This window comes from Lycorma delicatula, chromosome 1, assembly GCF_047948215.1.
Source record: "Lycorma delicatula isolate Av1 chromosome 1, ASM4794821v1, whole genome shotgun sequence".
NCBI lineage: Eukaryota > Metazoa > Arthropoda > Insecta > Hemiptera > Fulgoridae > Lycorma > Lycorma delicatula.
This window is the reverse complement of record NC_134455.1, coordinates 34,634,686-34,654,828: the sequence shown is the minus strand read 5'-3', so window position 1 is coordinate 34,654,828 and position 20,143 is coordinate 34,634,686. Positions and strand designations below refer to the sequence as shown.

At 30.7% G+C, this 20,143-nt stretch overlaps 2 protein-coding genes across 3 annotated transcripts in view; one reads left to right on the top strand and one right to left on the bottom strand.

The window, feature by feature from the left end:
- The first annotated feature begins 645 nt into the window (after positions 1–645).
- On the top strand, positions 646–3,635 carry LOC142317449 (gamma-interferon-inducible lysosomal thiol reductase-like protein). Of its 2 annotated transcripts, none has more exons than XM_075354018.1 (3): positions 646–1,005; positions 1,572–1,727; positions 2,748–3,635. In XM_075354018.1, the coding sequence occupies exons 1-3, from the start codon at positions 994–996 to the stop codon at positions 2,871–2,873; spliced, it is 294 nt and encodes a 97-aa protein (XP_075210133.1). In that variant the 5' UTR covers positions 646–993; the 3' UTR covers positions 2,874–3,635. The 2 variants fall into 2 exon arrangements, with proteins under 2 accessions (XP_075210133.1, XP_075210138.1); XM_075354023.1 differs by having other exon boundaries at positions 650–1,028.
- An 11,161-nt stretch (positions 3,636–14,796) lies between these two features.
- The window catches only part of LOC142317470 (uncharacterized), a 35,738-nt gene continuing 30,391 nt past the window's right edge, over positions 14,797–20,143 (bottom strand). Inside the window, exons 5-6 of the mRNA XM_075354037.1 lie at positions 17,590–17,763; positions 14,797–14,886 (exon numbers count right to left, since the gene is read on the bottom strand). Of these exons, the coding sequence (XP_075210152.1) occupies positions 14,826–14,886; positions 17,590–17,763 (235 nt within the window). The 3' untranslated portion in view covers positions 14,797–14,825. The remainder of the gene's footprint in view (positions 14,887–17,589; positions 17,764–20,143) is intronic.

Below are 20,143 nucleotides of genomic sequence, written 5' to 3'. Positions count from 1 at the left end.
AGTTATTACAATAAAATTATCTTACATATATTTTTCTTTATCTCATGTTTCTGCTTATAGTTTGAGTATAGAAATATTTAAACCTTGTACCATTAATGGTAATAATCTGGATTATATTTTCAGCAAACCTATCAAAATGGAACGTGGAATTTTAAATGTCAACATGGTGATAATGAATGCAAGTATAATATATACCATGCTTGTGTTATAAATAATATTAAAAATGTTGATAAAGTTGTGAAAATATTAACTTGTTTGATGACTGATAAACAGGAATCTCGTTTAATTGACTCGGTGAGATACATTCAATTTCCATACTCTAGTATTCTGTTCTTTATTTTGCTTATTGTTAAACATTTTTTTTCTGCAAACCGTAGAGATTCACAGAAATATTCTAATCTAGTGTGAGATTATAAAACTTACATTTTATTTATTTCTTACAGAAAAACAAAGTTATATTAATTTGTTATTCTATAAGTACAATTTAGAATAGAAAGTTCATCTGTGCCTATCTTTGTTACAACTGTGTCTCATCTTAACAGGTAAAATATTATAAACAATTCTATTTCTGTTTTTAGTAGGTTGGATCATTGCTGTGGTACAGGTCTTTTAAAACAACTTTGAATTAGAATGAATTTAGTGTGAATTTATTATTTCTATATGAACATGCATGTCAGCAAGAGTGAAAAAGAAGTTTGGGAAGATTATATTGTTACAATTATTTCATCCAAGAAAGAAGCTTTCTTTCTTAACATTATTAGAGGAACTAGTTTTCCACTTTGCCAGTTTAAGTTACTGAATGATGAACTGTGAAATCTTTTGCTATGTAAAAATCTTACAATCATCAAAATTGTAGACATGGAAGTAGACAATGAAATATAAACAGTGAACGTTTGAAGACCTGTAAACTGTACTGTAATGTAAACGTGTAGCATAACAACTGAATATTTTTCTCTTGATGATATTTAAAGTGAATAAAAACAGATCTTGTGAATGAGAGAATCAGTTAAGTGATTATACCCAAACATGTATGTATATTTGTTGTCCTTTAACTTTTGTAGCTTTTAAAATTGTCTTGTATTTTTCTATTTAATACTTGTTTGAGCTATTGCATAATACTTTGTGTTTAAATAAATAAATAATTTTCTAGAAGAGAATTTATAGTTCAGAAAAGTTAATTTTTAAGTTTAAAAAATTAACCACAACATTCTCATTAATTTTATGGGGTGTTTGAAGAGTTACATTTTATAACTGGTCTTAGCAGACAAATTAATATACTACTATTATTATTATGCAATTATCTAATTATTGAACAGATGTTAGCGTAATCAGTATACGTTAAGTTAAATAACATGAATTTCAGACATTTCCTGTTATTACGAATAACATTTTGATACATATTAAGTCTTTAAAAAATATTATTTTATTAACCTATTATTAGAAATGGTTTTAAATTTAACTTGTGCTTTACATTATTTGAACCAGCAATATTTTAGATCACATTAGTAAAATTCCAGTAAATATAATGTTGAAAATTGTGTTTATCATATTAAAATAACTTTTCTTTACAGTGCATGTCAGAGAATACTATAAAAAAAAATACAAAGGATAAAGTTACAGACTGTAGCAACAATAATGAAGGGAAAGAGCTTCTTTCAGCTTATGGAAATGAAACAAACAACTTTCAACCAAAAGTACAATATGTACCATCTCCAGTCTTCAATGGAGTAAGTTGGAAAAAATTTGAACAATTCATAAGGAAATAGACTGTGTGCATGGCAGTGAATATATCATTTTGTATCTGTCCTGTTAATTTTTAGGTTATAATGGGTGTATTTGAGTTATGTGCTGTCTTTTTCAAGCATGATGTACATTTTAATAATCTCATTTTTTTCTTTGATGTGCTAATGCCAGAATATCAATAAAAAAATTAAAATAAAGTACAAAGAAAAGTGCCATCTTTTTTCTTTAGCAAAACATTTTGGTGAAATGAACTCAAAATTTAATATTCTCAACTTTTGAAAGTTGTAGTTTCTTTGATAAAAAAAAAAAAAAAAAAAAAAAAAAAAAAATAGCTCATTGCTGCTGTATTAATGATTATTAAATAATTATTAAAAAAATAGTAATACTTTTATGAAGAAGTAAAATTTAGCTTTATTTTAGGTAATCTTTTTTTTTCAATAAATTGTGCATAAGGTGTTCACTTTATTTTATTTTTTACTTAAGCTTTATTTTGAGTACTGATTGTTTTTCAGTAAATTACAGGAAAATGTCGTTTTTTCTGATTTTTTGTCTGAATATTATAAAAGTTACTTTGTGAGACAAAAAAGATAATGCATTTTCCCACACTGTAGTTATTTTAACATTGGTTGAATGATGGTCAGACCCAGAAATAGAAAAGGAATTCAGTAGCGTAATTGTAGATACCGCTTTGATGACACTTAAGTTTGCTTTGTATTCTGTCAATAAGTAAATATTTTATTTATTTTAAATAAATAATTACGTTTATACTTATGTAAGATTGCACTTGTTTATACTTTACATTTCTTATACTTTATTTCTGATGTAATCTAAGTAAATTACATCAGAAATGAGTAGGTGTTTTATTCTATAGATAAAGAAATAAATTGTTCTAATTTACCTGGAATGATAAAGGAAAAAACATTGGAAAGTCCCAAATAAATGTACTCTATATTTCTAGTATACTGTATTATGCTATTTTTTATTACTCAATTACTCTGTTTCAGGTGCTTAAAGAGTCAGATCGTGTTGATGCATATTACAATTTAAAAGAAGTTGTATGCAAGTATCTTAATCCTAAACCACCTCAGTGTTCTAATCATTATTATTACTTATCAGTACCTTATTTTTAAATCTGATCAAAAGTGAAACATTTCTGAAATAATGTTCTACTACACGTGCCAATAAAGTATAAATATACATATTTATACGTAATATTAAATATGTCCAGGGTGTTACATTTAATAATTTGTAACAAAAATCACCATAAAAACACCAAATGAATAGTTAGCTCAATTAATTTAACTTAACTACTTTTATAATAAGTACTTTTCATATCTGTTGATCTATCATCATTATTTAAATATCACCTCATGCAATATGTTACCTTTGTCATGAGTTAAAACTATGTAGTTGTCAAGATAAACTGAATTAAAATTAGTTACAACTAATTCAGCCAAATAACAGGTGTGCTAATATAAAGATTCATAATTTTAAAAATTTACATGTACATTTATAAGAGTATTTACATTTATATTTGAAAATGTTACATTTTTCTAAATATTCAACTTTACTATTATTATTATTATTTATTTATAATTTATTAAATTATTTTTTTATTGTAAATTATTTTTTTGTATTTATTATTGGATTTTTATATGCAATGAGGTGATCAGCCTCATATATATATTTTTATATATATATATGCTTTCAAATGTTGAAAAGCTCTGTTTAAAGGATTTCTGATGAGTATTTTATATACATAACAATTAATTTATAAAGTTTATCTTATTATCTTCTGATTTAAATTTATTAAATTTATCTTGTGATAGAATTTTAGTAAAATATTTTACTGATCTAAAAGATAAAAGGATACTATGATTTTCATAGTTGTAGACATTAACTATTTTATTTGTATTTTTATTAATGTAATTATATACAGTATATATTACAGGTTTATATTTCTTGTTTTTTTTTTCAGATTAAATTAATGAACTATTTTTTTCTATTCTTTTTAATGTATTTTTTATTAATGTTCTCAATAAAAATATACTTATAACCATTTTGATTTGTTACAAATTTGATTTATTTTATTTCTTTATCTACTTCTATTTTGTTATTGTGTATTTGTGTATTATTCATAATATGTATTTATTTTGTGTAATCAAGGGAAATTTGTGTGATCAGTTGTATTTTAGTAAGGTGCTTCTAAAAAAAATAGTATGGGTTGATCATCCCAAGAGAATTTGTCGTCTAATAAAACACTAAGAAATTTTGATTTGTAAGCAATCAAAATACTATTGTTATCATTAATGGGAGGGAATACTATCCATGCGATTAGCAATGTTACGTTTACCTGAAAAGGATAGTGCAACGATTTTATCCATATTTTATGTTAGATGGTCATGCTTCATCCTGTGAATAATTTTTTGAATGCTAATGTAGAATTTTGAAGACCTTTTACATAATTAACACCAGATATAGATACAATAATGTCATCTGCCCACAGAGTAACAATGAATGATTCAATATTTTGAGACAAATCATTAATAGACAATAAGGTAAGCAAGGAATCAAGGACATTTAAAATAATTAAGCAGTTTTTCTGATACAACAATACTAGGTTTTTCATAGTAAAAAAGTGAAACTAAATTGAAAAAAAAAATAATGAAATTGCAAAAAAATTGAAAATGGTATGTTTGTTATATGCACTTTTTAAAAATGATTTTTAAAAGCTGGGAATGACTGTATCAATAGACTATATTTTTGACCACCCAAAACATGTTAAAATTTGCGAACAAATTATACTTTTCAAGAAATGTTAAAAGTCTACTTTTCAGAATAATTATTTGAATATTTTAGAAAATACAGGCAGTAACAAAATTGGCTAATAATTTTGTGCCAGACATTAAATTAATTAAGTGCTGATTCTTATTAAGAGGGTACAACAGAAGTCTTAAGGCAGTTGGGAAACACTCCATGGTTGAAACAGTCATTCATTTAATTTTTAAGAGAGACATAGTAGCATTAAATAACTTCTTTTATACAGGCAGGAATTTCACCAATACCCACTGAGTGTTACTCTTTGTATTTAAAACACAAATTTAAAATTCCTTGTTGCCAATCGAAAATAAAAATAGTGATTCATCAACAACATTGTTTAAGGTGAATGGTGTTATTTGAAGATTGTCTTGTACAGTCTCAGGTCAACCATTTTTGAGATGTGTGGTTAAATGAAACCCAACCACTAAAGTACAAAAAAGTATCCAGGATCAGTATCCAGGATCAGTATCAGTATCCAGGATCTAGTATTCAAATCTGTATCAACCTTTACTAGGATTTGAACCTTAGAACTCTCAACTTCGAAATCAGCTGATTTGCGAAGATGTGTTCACCACTAGACCAACCCAGTGGATATACAACAATGTTCTACACTGTTTCTTCTTACACTTACACTCAGAGGTGTGGTGATACCTTATGAAACGCAACCATAACCCAAAGTGGAAACTATCGTGCTGATGGATGCATAGCTCTATGTAGTGAGACCCGAACGATGTCCTCTGGGCTCCTGGGTGAATCCAGTTGTTTTTAGCCCTAGCCTCTGTACATGTGGGTTCAGAAGAGGTGGTCTTGTATTTCCCCAGTACTTGTGAGACCAAAATTAGTAATTCCCTAGAAACTCATATGATGGTTGGTGGCCCATCTGAAAAAAACCACCACCCAAAGTCATGTGAAAAGACCTCACTCAGCATTGTCTGATGAGGATAAAAACTCTATTGATGAGAACTGGTGATTCATCCCATCCACAATATAAGAATGTAAGATTTGTTGTTAAGTGATTACAGGCTCAAGTGGTTTACCTAAAAATATCAAGAAATTAAGGGTAAAGATACTGCTTGAGATGTTTAGTGACGAACAGAGTTGATCACTCTTGCATCACACCAACATAGGTGGTATCAATGTAAAAGCAGTATGCCGCAAATCCTTGAATACCAGAGCTGAGAAGTAAACTTTTGCCAGGACCTTATGGAGATTGATATTGGTAAGATTACTAATGACCTTCATCCCCAAGGTGTTGTAGAGGTGAGATGAATTATGAAACGTCAGAGTGGAATGGAGGAACCTACTTCCTATCATACTAACATTTAACTTTCCCATACCATTGGAGAAAATAAAAGTAGGTTACTTGTCTATTTGAGTGCGACCATTCATTTCTAACCCTAGGCATTGTTTCCATTGTCAAAGGTATGGCCACACTACAACTTCTTGCTTGAACACTGGAATATGTGCTCGATGTGGAAAAGAAGGCCACAATGACTCTGAATGCCAGGAGGAAGAAAAATGTGTTAACTGTGGGGATGCACATTCAGCTCGCTCATGAGATTGCCCCACTTTTAAAGAAGAGAGGGCAATTCTCAAAATTTGTACCAAAATCATACTGTCCTGAGTTTTGAGATATAAGTTGCAGGTTGATGTATCCCGCTGGTGATTGGAGATTCGCAAAGGTATGCCTTGAATAATTCTTATGACACTTCCCACTGGAAATGATAGGCTCAGTATGTTATCAAACCTCCCAGATAGTGTACTACGACATCTTTTCCAGATTACGACCAGGTATTTCCAGACTCTTGGTCATTACGATGATCCTGTACTGAAATCTGTAAAGATAAATCATACCCCAAAAGTTATCGTCCAATCTCATTGACCAGTACCCTGTGCAAGGTGGTGGAACGAATGGTAAACTGTCGACTAGCATGGTATCTTGAGAGAATACTCCTAATTGCCCCTGAACAATTTGGTTTCCATCAAGGTAGATTGGCTATCGATCATGCAGTTGTTCTGGAAGCTGCTATTCAAAATACCTTTTTAATTTGTCAACGCCTGATCATTGCATTTTTCGATTTGCAAAAGATGACCTGGCATGGGGGAATGGAGGAGAGGAATCCTAAATACACTTCATTATCATGAATTTAATCTCTTCCTATTTGTCAGAGGTTTCTAAGTAGTCGGTCCTTCCGAGTTAGAATTGGAATGATGATTTCTGAAAGTTTCACACTAGAAAACAGTGTACCTCAGGGAACTGTTACTTTGTTTGCCATAGCCATAAATAGTATAACAAACTGTCTGAGAAAATCTGTTATATGTTCTTTATTTGTAGATGATTTTTCTATTTATGTAGCATGTAGAACGTTAGCTACAGGTGAGAAACTGCTTCAAAGTACAATAACTTGCTTAGAATCGTGGTTTAAATCTACTGGATTCACGTTTTCCCTGGAAAAAATTAAATGCATTTGCTTTTCCCTGTTGAGGGAACATGTTGGTCCTCAACTGTATTTACATAGTGCACTAGTTGAGGCATGCATGCAGCTTAGATTTATAGGCATGTGATAAGACTAATAACTAATTTGGGTTATTATTTGTTACCCAAATTGAGTTGAAGGAGCTGAAGGTAAAATGTATAAAAATATTAGACATAATAAGAATTCTATCTAATACCCATTGGGTAGCCGATTATATATGCATGTTGGGCTTATACTGAGCCCTCGTTCGTTCCTGCTTAGACTTTGCATAGCTTATTCACTGGTACGAACCACCGCTCTAAAGTACTCGATGCAGTCCATCATTCATTGATCCATCTTGCCATGGATGCGTTTCGCTTAAGCCTGTTGGTAAGTCTGCTGATGTGCAGTTGTGAGCCATCTCTTTGGAATAGGCAGAAGCTAATGATATGCTCCTATGTGGCTCGGATTAAAGCGCAACCAACTCATACAACCTTTGATGCGGTATTCTCCAACCAGCATGTTAATCGATACCAGGAACAGCCAAGATCTACTCCTCCACCAGGCATCACAGCTCAGCACCATTTCTCAACTTTAAATACACAATTACCTCCAGTCCTTATTGCTGCTGCATGTTATTACTCCCTTGGCAGTCTTCTCTCATTAAAAACACAAATCCGGTTTTTTTTTGTGAAACAGATTTTATAATGTAATAAATCATGTGAATCCTGATGCTGCAGTTTATACGGTTAGCTTCAAAAACGTTAATTCTGTTGGTTGTGCTTTTTTGGTTAGAAACAGATAATACACGTTTGGTTTCCCCAGCTTCACTGGTATTTTCATTGCGGATCTGTTTGCTATTGATAAGGCCTTAAGTTGGGCTATTGATTAGCCCAACATTTTAACATGTACGTGTTTGGTTGGATTCCATGATTGCCTTACAGGTGATGTGATTACTTTAGAACCATAAATATAAACCCACCGGGTTGGTCTAGTGGTTAACGCGTCTTCCCAAAGCAGCTGATTTTGAAGTCGAGAGTTACAGCATTCAAGTCCTAGTAAAGCCAGTTATTTTTACACGGATTTGAATACTAGATCGTGGATACCGGTGTTCTTTGGTGGTTGGGTTTCAATTAAACACACATCTCAGGAATGGTCGAACTGAGAATGTACAAGACTACAATTCATTTACACTCATACATATCATCCTCATTCATCCTCTGAAGAATTATCTAAATGGTAGTTACCGGAGGCTAAACAGGAAACAAAGGAAGAAAGAACCATAAATATAAACACACTTTTGATAGTCGGTAAATTAAAACAGCTTACAGGTACCTTAAATAAGAGAATATAACGATTTTAGCATTACAAGAAATTAGATTTATAGATGAAAACACCTTTGAATCAGATATTTACAGAATTTTTAAATGAAAAGTTGGTAACAGAGTTATGAAAAACTGCCCTATTTTGGGAACAGTTTTTGTTATAAGAATATTTTAAACTCCGTAACTAATTTTCGCTCACCATCTGAAAGGTTGTCTTTTTTAGTTTAAAATGTGCAAATAAATATTATACCTTAATTAACTGTCATGCACCAATTAACATTTATAAAAAAGATTTTCCACAAAAGGTGGAAAATTTTTGGGAGCAATTAGAGAGGAAATTTCAAAAATCCCTTCCAAAAATGTTAAAATCTTATTGGGGGATTTTAATGCCCAAGCAGGTAAAGAAAAGGTTTATAAAAAGGTAGTTGGAAATTATCCTGCTCATAATTGAATGAATAAAAATTGGGAAAGACTAATTAATTTATGAAAAACCTTCAGTTTAAAACTAATGTTTACTTATTTTTAAAAATTCCCAGTAAACAACAGAGGTGGAAGTCCCCTAATCGACTTTTAGGTGAATATTAAATAGACTATATAGCAATGTCAAGTGCAAACTTGAAAGAAATCTTAAATGTAAAGGTTAGAAAAAGTTGTAATATAGAAACGAATCATTATCTACCCAAAATTAATGTAAAACTTCTTCCTCAAAATACTAAGAAAGTGTTTAAAAACAGAATTCTTAAAATTTACACAGAAAAATTAAATTCAAACAAAGAAATGTTTCAAAATAAACTATTCAGTTTAAAGTTAGAAAATTGGGAGACTTTCAAAGAAAACATTCTGAAAATTAATGGTTTAATTCAAAGTTAATTTATTTAAAGTTAATTTCAGTTTAATTTAATTAACTGGTAAATAAGTAGCATCCCTACAAAGAAATACTAAACACTGGTGATGAAGTAAAGAGTGTGATAAAGCATTATACAGAAGATTAATTGCATGGAAAATAGTGATTTCCATAAAAAAGGAAGTTTATTACGATACGTTTAAGAATCAAAGAAAAGAAATATCTAAAATTTTAAGGAATGCTAAAAGATCATGAGTGAAGGGTAAGCTAAATGAAGTAGAAGAGAATTCTATAAAGAGCAATACAAGTAATTTTAATAGAACTTTTAAAAATAACCTAAAGAATTATCAACCTCCAAGTGTATGATTCAAAAGAACAGATGGATCCCTAGCAATGAACACCAGTAAAAATTGTGACATCATGACCAATTATTTGAAAATCTACAGAATTATGAAGAATCAAAAGAAAAATTTACAAAAATTGAGGCCATCAAAATATTCTCAGATTCAAATCCATCAGATTGAAAAGAATTAAGTAGAGATAAATAAATGAAATAGAAATAATTAAAAGGTTGGTAGGCTAGAAAATTTAAAAAGGGAACTGGATAGGATAAATGTGGATGTAGTAGGAATTAGTGAGGTTCGGTGGGAATAGGAAGGCGACTTTTGGTCAGATGATTATAGAATAATTAACTCAGCTTCAAATAATGGGCAAGCAGGAGTAGGTTTCATAATGATCAAGAAGATAGGGAAGAGAGTAGAATATTTCAAAACGCATAGCGAAGGAATCATTGTAATAAGGATAAAATCAAAACCTAAACCGACAACGATTGTTAACGTCTATATGCCTACAAGCGCCCATGATGATGATGAGGTAGAGTGTGTATACGAAGAGATTGATGAAGCAATTAAACACGTAAAAGGAGATGAAAATTTAATAATAATTGGAGATTGGAATCCAAGCATTGGAAAAGGCAAGGAAGGAAATATAGTGGGTGAATACGGGCTGGGCAAAAGGAATGAAAGAGGGGACCGACTTATAGAGTTTTGCATAAAGTATAATTTAGTAATTAGCAACACCCAATTTAAAAATCATAATAGAAGAATATACGCTTGGAAAAAGCCAGGCGATACTGCAAGGTATCAGATAGATTATATCATGGTTAAGCAAAGATTTAGAAATCAACTCGTTGACTGCAAAACTTACTCTGGAGCAGACATTGATAGCGACCATAATGTGGTGTTAATGAAATGTAGATTTGGGTTTAAAAATCTGAAGAAAATGTGTCAGATGAATCGGTGGAATTTAGAGAAGCTTGAGGAAGAGGAGGTAAAGAAGATTTTTGAGGAGGACATCGCAAGAGGTCTGAGTAAAAAAGATAAGGTAGAAAATGTAGAAGAAGAATGGGAGAATGTTAAAAAGGAAATTCTTAAATCAGCAGAAGCAAACTTATGCGGAATAAAGAGAACTGGTAGAAAACCTTGGGTTTCAGACGATATATTGCAGCTGATGGATGAACGTAGAAAATATAAGAATGCTAGTGATGAAGAAAGTAAAAGGAACTATCGGCAATTAAGAAATGCTATAAACAGGAAGTGCAAACTGGCGAAAGAAGAGTGGATTAAAGAAAAGTGTTCAGAAGTGGAAAGAGAAATGAACATTGGTAAAATAGACGGAGCATACAGGAAAGTTAAGGAAAATTTTGGGGTACATAAAGTAAAATCTAATAATGTGTTAAACAAAGATGGTACACCAATATATAATACGAAAGGTAAAGTCGATAGATGGGTGGAATATATTGAAAAGGTATACGGAGGAAATGAATTAGAAAATGGTGTTATAGAGGAAGAAGAGGAAGTTGAGGAGGATGAAATGGGAGAAACAATACTGAGATCTGAATTTAAGAGAGGATTAAAAGATCTGAATGGCAGAAAGGCTCCTGGAATAGACGGAATACCTGTAGAATTACTGCGCAGTGCAGAGGATTGATAGATTATACAAACTGGTGTGTAATATTTATGAAAAAGGGGAATTTACGTCAAGACTTCAAAAAAAGTGTTATAGTAATGATACCAAAGAAAGCAGGGGCAGATAAATGTGAAGAATACGGAACAATTAGCTTAACTAGTCGTGCATCAAAAATCTTAACTAAAATTCTATACAGAAGAATTGAGAGGAGAGTGGAAGAAGTGTTAGGAGAAGACAAATTTGGTTTCAGGAAAATTATAGGGACAAGGGAAGCAATTAATAGTAGAAGGAAGATTAAAGAAAAACAAACCAACATACTTGGCGTTTACAGACCTAGAAAAGGCATTCGATAACGTAGACTGCAATAAAATGTTCAACATTTAAAAGAATTAGGGTTCAAATACAGAGATAGAAGAACAATTGCTAACATGTACAGGAACCAAACAGCAACAGTAACAATTGAAGAACATAAGAAAGAAGGCGAAATAAGAAAGGGAGTCCGACAAGGATATTCCCTATCTCCGTTACTTTTTAATCTTTACATGGAACTAGCAGTTAATGATGTTAAAGAACAATTTAGATTCGGAGTAACAGTATAAGGTGAAAAGATAAAGATGCTACGATTTGCTGATGATATAGTAATTCTGGCTAGAATTACTATATAGTACGCAAGAACTATCGCATGAAAATAAACAAGAACAAAACAAAAGTAATGAAATGTAGTAGAAATAACAAAGATGGACCGCTGAATGTGAAAATAGGAGGAGAAAAGATTATGGAGGTAGAAGAATTTTGTTATTTGGGAAGTAGAATTACTAAAGATGGACGAAGCAGGAGTGATATAAAATGCCGAATAGCACAAGCTAAACTAGCCTTCAGTAAGAAATATAATTTGTTTACATCAAAAATTAATTTAAGTGTCAGGAAAGATTTTTGAAAGTGTATGTTTGGAGTGTCGCTTTATATGTAAGTGAAACTTGGACGATCGGAATATCTGATAAGAAAAGATTAGAAGCTTTTGAAATGCGGTGCTATAGGAGAATGTTAAAAATCAGATGGGTGGGTAAAGTGACAAATGAAGAGGTGTTGCAGCAAATAGATGAAGAAAGAAGCATTTGGAAAAATATAGTTAAAAGAAGAGACAGACTTATAGGCCACATACTAAGGCATCCTGGAATAGTCGCTTTAATATTATTGGAAGGACAGGTAGAAGGGAAAATTTGTGTAGGCAGGCCACGTTTGGAATATGTAAAACAAATTGTTAGGGATGTAGGATTTAGAGGGTATACTGAAATGAAACGACTAGCACTAGAAAGGGAATCTTGGAGAGCTGTATCAAACCAGTCAAATGACTGAAGGCAAAAAATTAAAAACTTTAATTATTAAATAATAAAGCATTTGTTGAAGACTCAGTTTTTTGCAGAAATGTGGAAATTTGCAAATGAAACAATTACTAAAAGCTTAGAAAAGTTTTCTGTTCAAATCTGGAAAGAGGGAAATTGATTGGAATGATGCTTTCATACATCCTTTCCATAAAAAAGGTAATAAAAAAAAACATAAAACTATAGATGCATCCAGAGCCATTTCATTGTTACCTGTAACTTTTAAAATTCTATAAAAAAAAAATGTTAATATTAGGGAAGAACAATTAATTAGAACCCAAAATTGGAGAATTCCAGGGAGGTTTCAGAAAGGGATGGTTTTCTGAGCAAATTTTTAGTTTTAGTTTAAAATAAATTTTGTTCAGCATATTAGAGGAATTTTGAGTAGACAATAAAACGCTGAATTTAGTAAAAGAAACCTTTACAAATACTTTCTCAAAAATAGAATTTCAAGGACTAAGTTCTGAACCTTTTGAAATTAAAACAGGCATGAGGCAAGGTGATTGCCCTTACTGTTCAATATAGTCTTGGAAAAAGTAATTGGAGAAATGAACAAACAGATGGAGATTTTAAAGTTAGAAAATGTGAAACTACGAAGAAAGGATAAGAATCTCAAAATCAATTGTTTGGCCTTTGTAGTTATTGTAATAGCCAGATTGGTAATTTTGTCCTCAGATATTAAAACTGCAGAAATTCAAAGTAATCTTTTAAAAATGTTAGCTAAAAAACAGGTTTATAAATTTCTAAGTTTAAAACATAAAAAACTAAGTTTATGACAAATATTAAAATGTTTGAAAATGTTAAAAACCAAATATGGAAAAATTAATAAAGCGAATAAATTTAAATATCTAGGTGAGATAAATAAACCCATGCTTTAGATAAAGAATCAAATAAAATTAGATCTAGTAAAGTGGGTCTTATACACTTAAAAAAGCATTTTGTACAATAAAAAAATCAATTTCCAGAAAAACAAAAATTAGGTGTTATATTACAGTTATTATACCTGAATGTCTGTTTGTCTCAGAGTGTTTGTGTATGAATAAAAATAATCTTAGAAATAAATCTATAAATATTATTTTAGAAAACAGGAAAAAATGAAAAAGAAATATGATTACAGATGGAGTGAAGAGAAAAAGTGAAACATGAGAAAAAATGAAGAAAAATTGGGAAGAAGGAAAGTCAAAAGTGAAAAAATGAATAAGATATTTATTTATTGTGGTCCTTAGGTGGCTAATTCAAGAAGAAAAAATGATGATGTTGATGGTTATATCTACTCAAAAGTTTAATTTTATGTATAGAGATTAATCAGTTATTAATTTTTTTAAATGTTCATATTATACTAATTGCAAAGACCATCAGATTTTCATAACTGATGGGTTCTGGGGGACCAACGATGGGTCACCGATGAAGTTTGCCATTCGCTTAAAAGACACAAATTTTGAAAAAGAATGTCATCATAAAAATATTAGCTATTAATTTTATAATTAAAATGATTGAACACTTTTTTTATAAAGAACTGGTCTAATTTTACAATGTTTGAATTTTTTGATTGAGAAGGCTAAGGTGCATGAGATCTTAAATTTATGATAAAATGATAGATAAAATTTGTGTTTTATCCACTCATATGTAGTTGAGTTTCATTTTGAGAATATAAATAAAATTTTAACATCCAAGAGAGGTATAAGAAAGAGGTATAGTTAAATCAACAAATCTTATCATTATAATGTATTTTTATAAATTTATTTGTTTTATAACATAAACTAAGCAGTTTCATATAAAAGCTTTAATCTGCATTTAATTATTGTATGGACATTTGCAATTTCTGTAAGATTTCTAGAATTTTAATTGTTTATTGGAAAATAGAATTACATGTGTTGCTGCATTTCATACAAAAATTTTCATAAATATACAATTTTTTTTTTTTGTTATTTTATCATTATTGTTTAATTACACACATCTTCTTCTTTAGGAATACAGGTCTTATAACTAATGGATTACAATACTGATCAGATAATTATTCCGTGAAATGCACTTATTTTATCTGTAACCAATTATTAAACTTTCAATTATGAAATCCACTTTTCTCTGAGTTAAAAAGAAAGTAACCGTGTATAAATATGTACTTTGTATATAGTGAATTAATTATTTATGTCTTTAAATAGTAGTTGGAATATTTAATAGATTATTTCATACGCAACTATTATTAATTGTGCATCTTATAGTTAATAAAATTGCTTTTATTTTTTTTTTGTTTTCTTAATTCAGAAATTTTCAGTTTCTGTAATATTCATTGACCCATAAATTTATAGACATCCTTCTTTGGATACCCCATATCTTCTGTTAACCACCTGCCAACAAATATTAAGTATTTAATTGACTGTTTTTATCATCCAATAATATCACAGCTGCAAAGATTGTAGTTTATTTAACAAGACTTAAGTAACACGCAAAAAGCAAAATTGTTTTAAAAGAACACAGTATCCCATGCATGGTCTTTCAGAGAAGTGAAAATATTCTTTCTATTGCCTTCTTCAGTAAGTCAGATTATCTACTGCTGATCTTCAGAACAAGGCTACCTACTAAATTCACACAATATTCAGCTCTTCAGGTGATACTGTCACTTAGTGATATTTTCACAGGGTCTAACTGATTAATAACAATCATTGCTCTCTAATAAAGCAGGTCTGATTGGTGCCTCTTGCACTGATCAAAACACATGAAGGTGCTTCATGTGTATTTAAGTCATTAAGAGTCTGAAAAAAATAATATAGATAAATGCTATAATACTCAATAAAATGCTATTGGCACCGTGTTAAAAAAAGTAATATTTGTATCCCACTTTATATTCCAGTTATTTGTACAGTAATACTTTGAAATGTTGCATTTTTAACAAGCCAAAACCTAATCAACATCTTCTGGGTGAGTTTCAATCCAAACTTTTGAATAAATTCAAAATATGACTGATAGATCTAAACAAGAAGGTTCAGACAAATTACATATTTGATTAGTCTTACAAACCAACATTTTTATTAATGAGGAACATTTAACACTAATACCTCTATACATCTCTTTAGCAGTAGCTAATGCAAACCCCCTGTTCAGTAATCCACAACTCAGCTGAAAATTTCAAAAGTATGTGTTTTATTGCTGATAACTGCAATGTACAAGTCAGTTTTTGCTGTATTTCTTTCTATTAAATTAATGCTAAACAGTGAATGGGTTTAAACAGTCATCTTAAAGAAAATGTATTATCAAAGGTATAAAAATGAAAGAGATAGAAAATTGCCATTTGAAGTCAGTCGCTATGAAGAAATTGTTCTTTGCTTATAGAGTCTTTAAGGCATAACAATGCTTCAATGTGCCTATTGTATAACATTTCATCAGATTCTTCTTGAGAGAACTATAGGTCCTCTACAGTATAGTTCTGGTTTGGTCTTGTTCTGGTCAGATATGCTTCTGCTCATGGTTGATTTGTTATCTGGAGGCTGTATTTTTATCAAAGGTTTTGTAAATTCCTTATGAGTGAGAGATTCATTCTATTGTTTATTATTCTCTCAATCATGGTAGCTAATGTGTGCACAAGTTTGCTGAGAAGTTGGTCTTAATCAACAGCAGTTGGAGCAGGAACATCAGCCGCAGCTTTAGCATAAGTGTTTGGTGCTGTAGACTTGTAAGCCCTTAGAATCGTCTTCGCCTTGAAGTAGCTGACCTTCTGCAGGGTTTTAACTTCCTGTACAGCTATCTCATCTTTCTTGATCTACATGAATGCTGTCCTTTACAATTTACACAGAAAGAAGGGTCCTTGCGTTGTTCTCCTTCATGAATTTCTTCACCACACATGCATGTTTGTGGTCTTTTGCATTTAGAAGTGGTGTGGCCAAAATGTTGACCTTTGAAGCACCTCATCGGTTGTGGTATAAAAGCCCATTGTAGGTTTTTCTGATTTCCTTAACTGGGCCTCCAGCACATTTACTTATTTCTTGAGCAATAAGAAAAACACTTCTCTCAAAAAGTTGCCATCATCCCTTGTAATCGCAAGATACTTTGCTTTTAGTACATTTCTCTTGAATAGAGCTCTCTTTTTTCTTCCTGTTTAGCCTCCGGTAGTTACCTTTTAGATAATACTTCAGAGAATGAATGAGGATGATATGTATGAGTGTAAATGAAGTGTAGTCTTGTACAGTCTCAGTTCGACCATTCCTGAGATGTGTGGTTAATTGAAAAACCCAACCACCAAAGAACACTGGTATCCACGATCTAGTATTCAAATTCGTGTAAAAATAACTGACTTTACTAGGACTTGAATGCTGGAACTCTCGACTTCCAAACCAGCTGATTTGGGAAGACGCGTTCACCACTAGACCAACCTGTTTGATTGAATAGAGCTCTCTGCAAACTCTTAACCTTCTTCTTCATTCTTCCAGACTCATTTCACCTCAGGTAAAACGGCTGGTTCAAGACAAGGGTGTTTACATGAACCCTCTGTCATGTTTGGTGTTTGTTCAACTTGCATGATTTACTGTCCCCTCTGTAGCAAAGCTAGCCACCAGAGTACATACCCACTCACAGGTCACAAACCCTGATGGTCTGGTCTGGTCACTCTGGTGGGATCGGCATATGGCCTGGTAGAGAGCAGATGTGCACTAACTCTAGGCACCTACACATTAAAGTTATCAGGGCTCCCATGCACCGACATACATGGGCACCTTAGCTACATGCTTGGCATCGCTTGGGCATGTGGACAGTGGAAGGGCCTCCGTTACACCTGCAGTCACTTCAACTTTATTTACACTCAATATTAATAATAATATGAATTTAAAAGTATGTTAAATAAAATTATATTTAATGTTTAATAAACATATAAAAATTTTCTTTGAAGTTTTTTGCTCTTATGCTTTGTGTCATCTGAATTTTGCATATTTAGAGATTTATTTTATTTTTAGATGCTTATGTTTTACCTGTATGTGGGCAGTTGCATCTGCATTAAACTTTTAAATAATTAAATACTTATGTAGTAAATATGACTGTTATATTCAAGTGCATACACTTACTTTTCAGTTTGTGTTGAAAATTCATATTGACCACATAATCCAAAATAATTAAATCTTGAATCACTTGACTTATCAAACATAGGGAACATTTCTTTTAGCATTTCAACTGATATTCTTCCTTGTCGTCCTTTCCATGTTTCACTTGGTCTTGAAAGAACATATTCAACTGTGAATCTGAAATTTAACAAACAGCATTTTGTATTATAAATGTAATACTAAGATTATTGTGGATCGAAATATTAATGTTAAATAATAATAGTTACTGAATAATTATTTTATGAGGATAAATGATTTTTCATTTTTCAAAGACAAATTCATGATTGAAATAAAAATTTACTTAAAATGATCTGTAGCAAATTGTTGATCAAAACTCTTCATTTAGAGATTACGAAAATTAATATTATAATAAAAACATGATATTTCTACTAAAATCCCTGAGATTCTTTTCTATTGAGAGTAATTAAAATCTTACAGTATTTCAATTTCAAATTATACAGCATACCTTCGAAAATATTAATTGTAGAGGAGAATGTCCTCTTCATTTTTTGTTTGAAAAACCTTTCTCTAAAATGCATAGATTCAGAGAAAACACATTTCAAAAACTTTTTGAGTATTTCGAGTTTTTCAAAAATCTATGGGAGGGGGATGTTAAAAATCTGGAGTTAAGCTTCCCTCATCACCCCTAATGCATGGACAAAAGATTAATCGGTAGGTAAGGATTTTCAAATACAACCTATTTTGATGACAAATTGCCTATACAATTCGGATTGGACAAGCAATACCTCTTGTAACTATTGTACCTACTTAAAATACTTATAATACAGTTTTTGTTCCAGACAGTAATATACAAGTTAGTCCCTTTACTAGAATTGTGTTGTGAACAACTTATTGTTTCAGATGTATTTAGTTATCAAAAATGGAAATATAAATACATCATATTTTATAATAGTAAGAGTTTACTGAGTATGTACATTTGTAACTACTTAGTTGATTTTGTAAATAATTCCATCTTTCATGTATACATTAACTTGTTTATTATTACTATCATATTACTATTGTTATACATAACTACTTATATGTTTGTGTATTATATTTTTTTACGTTTCATAAACTAAGAAAGAGAAGTAAATTAGGTACCTCTCCTTCCTTTAATTAATTTTCTGTTTGCTATATTTTTTGTAGTCTTGTTTTTATTAAATGAAGAATAAACAATTGTACTTCATATATTGTTGGTTATGTAGTTCATATATTTATTTATGATGTAGAAAATTTGGCAAGGATGGTAGTAAATACACAAAATAGCCAAAACTTATGTCAGTAAATAGGTTAATGTTGTTGTGTAAGGAGCAAATGTGATTTGGATTAGGTACCTTTTGCAGATAATATTTTCATAATTAGAGATTCAAATGTCACATGTCCATTTCATTGCAATTATAACATTGCAATAACTTGCCTATCTTTTGTGAGTACTATTTTCTTCTTTTAAGTGCTAGACTGCTTAAAATTTATTACACGAAACATTTTATACTTTATGCCCATTTAAACAAATTAGTCATGAAACAGTTAACCTGAGAAATCTGCTTTGCCTACTTTTACCATCCAAAACCGCCTCACAGTGTTTTGGATATACCATAAAATTTTTAATTTGCTAACACTAATATGAAAGATGCAATTCTTGTAAATGTCTGTCTAAATAAAACTTGAAATTTGTATTCTAAATCTAGGAAAAAAACTTGATCTCTGACAATAACTGTGTTGGTAAAATTAACCCCTCCATTTGGCCACTAAGTTCCATTACAGTTGACATTGATCTGTTTTTTTTGGGCATCTTCAAACTACATATTAAAATATACAGGCGATAAACCAGATATTTGTTTTACTCTCTTGTTAATAGGAAATTTCTGTCATTTAGTTTTAAGATTATTCTAATGATCTTATCTGATACAGAAAATATTCTGCTAAATTGACTCTTATCTGACCATACAAAACATAACCTCTTTTCCTAAAAACATTGATTAATATACTCGTATCTTCTTTCAACCCTGTAAAATGCCTTCTGGAAATCCTCAGGTACTATATAAGTCTGCAAATTGAATTCCTGATTTCTTTCAGAAGAAATACATTACTCATGCAAGAATGCCAGATTTAAAAATATTATTTTTATTTAATAAAAGTGTTTAGTAATAAATTTTAATCTGGAGTACTATAGAAGAATATAGCCTATGTGTAAAATGTAGTATGCTGATTTCATGGTTATCTGACCTTGTCATTCTTCTTGCAAATGAGAATAACCTGTACTATTGTATTTGATATAACAATGTCTATTGTTTGCTAAGATTCAGTAAAGAAACATTAAAATTCATTAAGAAAGCAAAAAAATATTTAATGAAATGAAACACTTGCTTATTTAATTAACATTAGTTTAATTCCTTCCTTTTCAGTTATCTTAAGGCTCTTGGCTCCCTTCAAAAAAGCTTACAGTTTGTTAGTTTAGAAATTATCAACTTCTTTGTCTTCTACAATTCTGATGAATCCTTTGCTTGCCAAAGTTTCA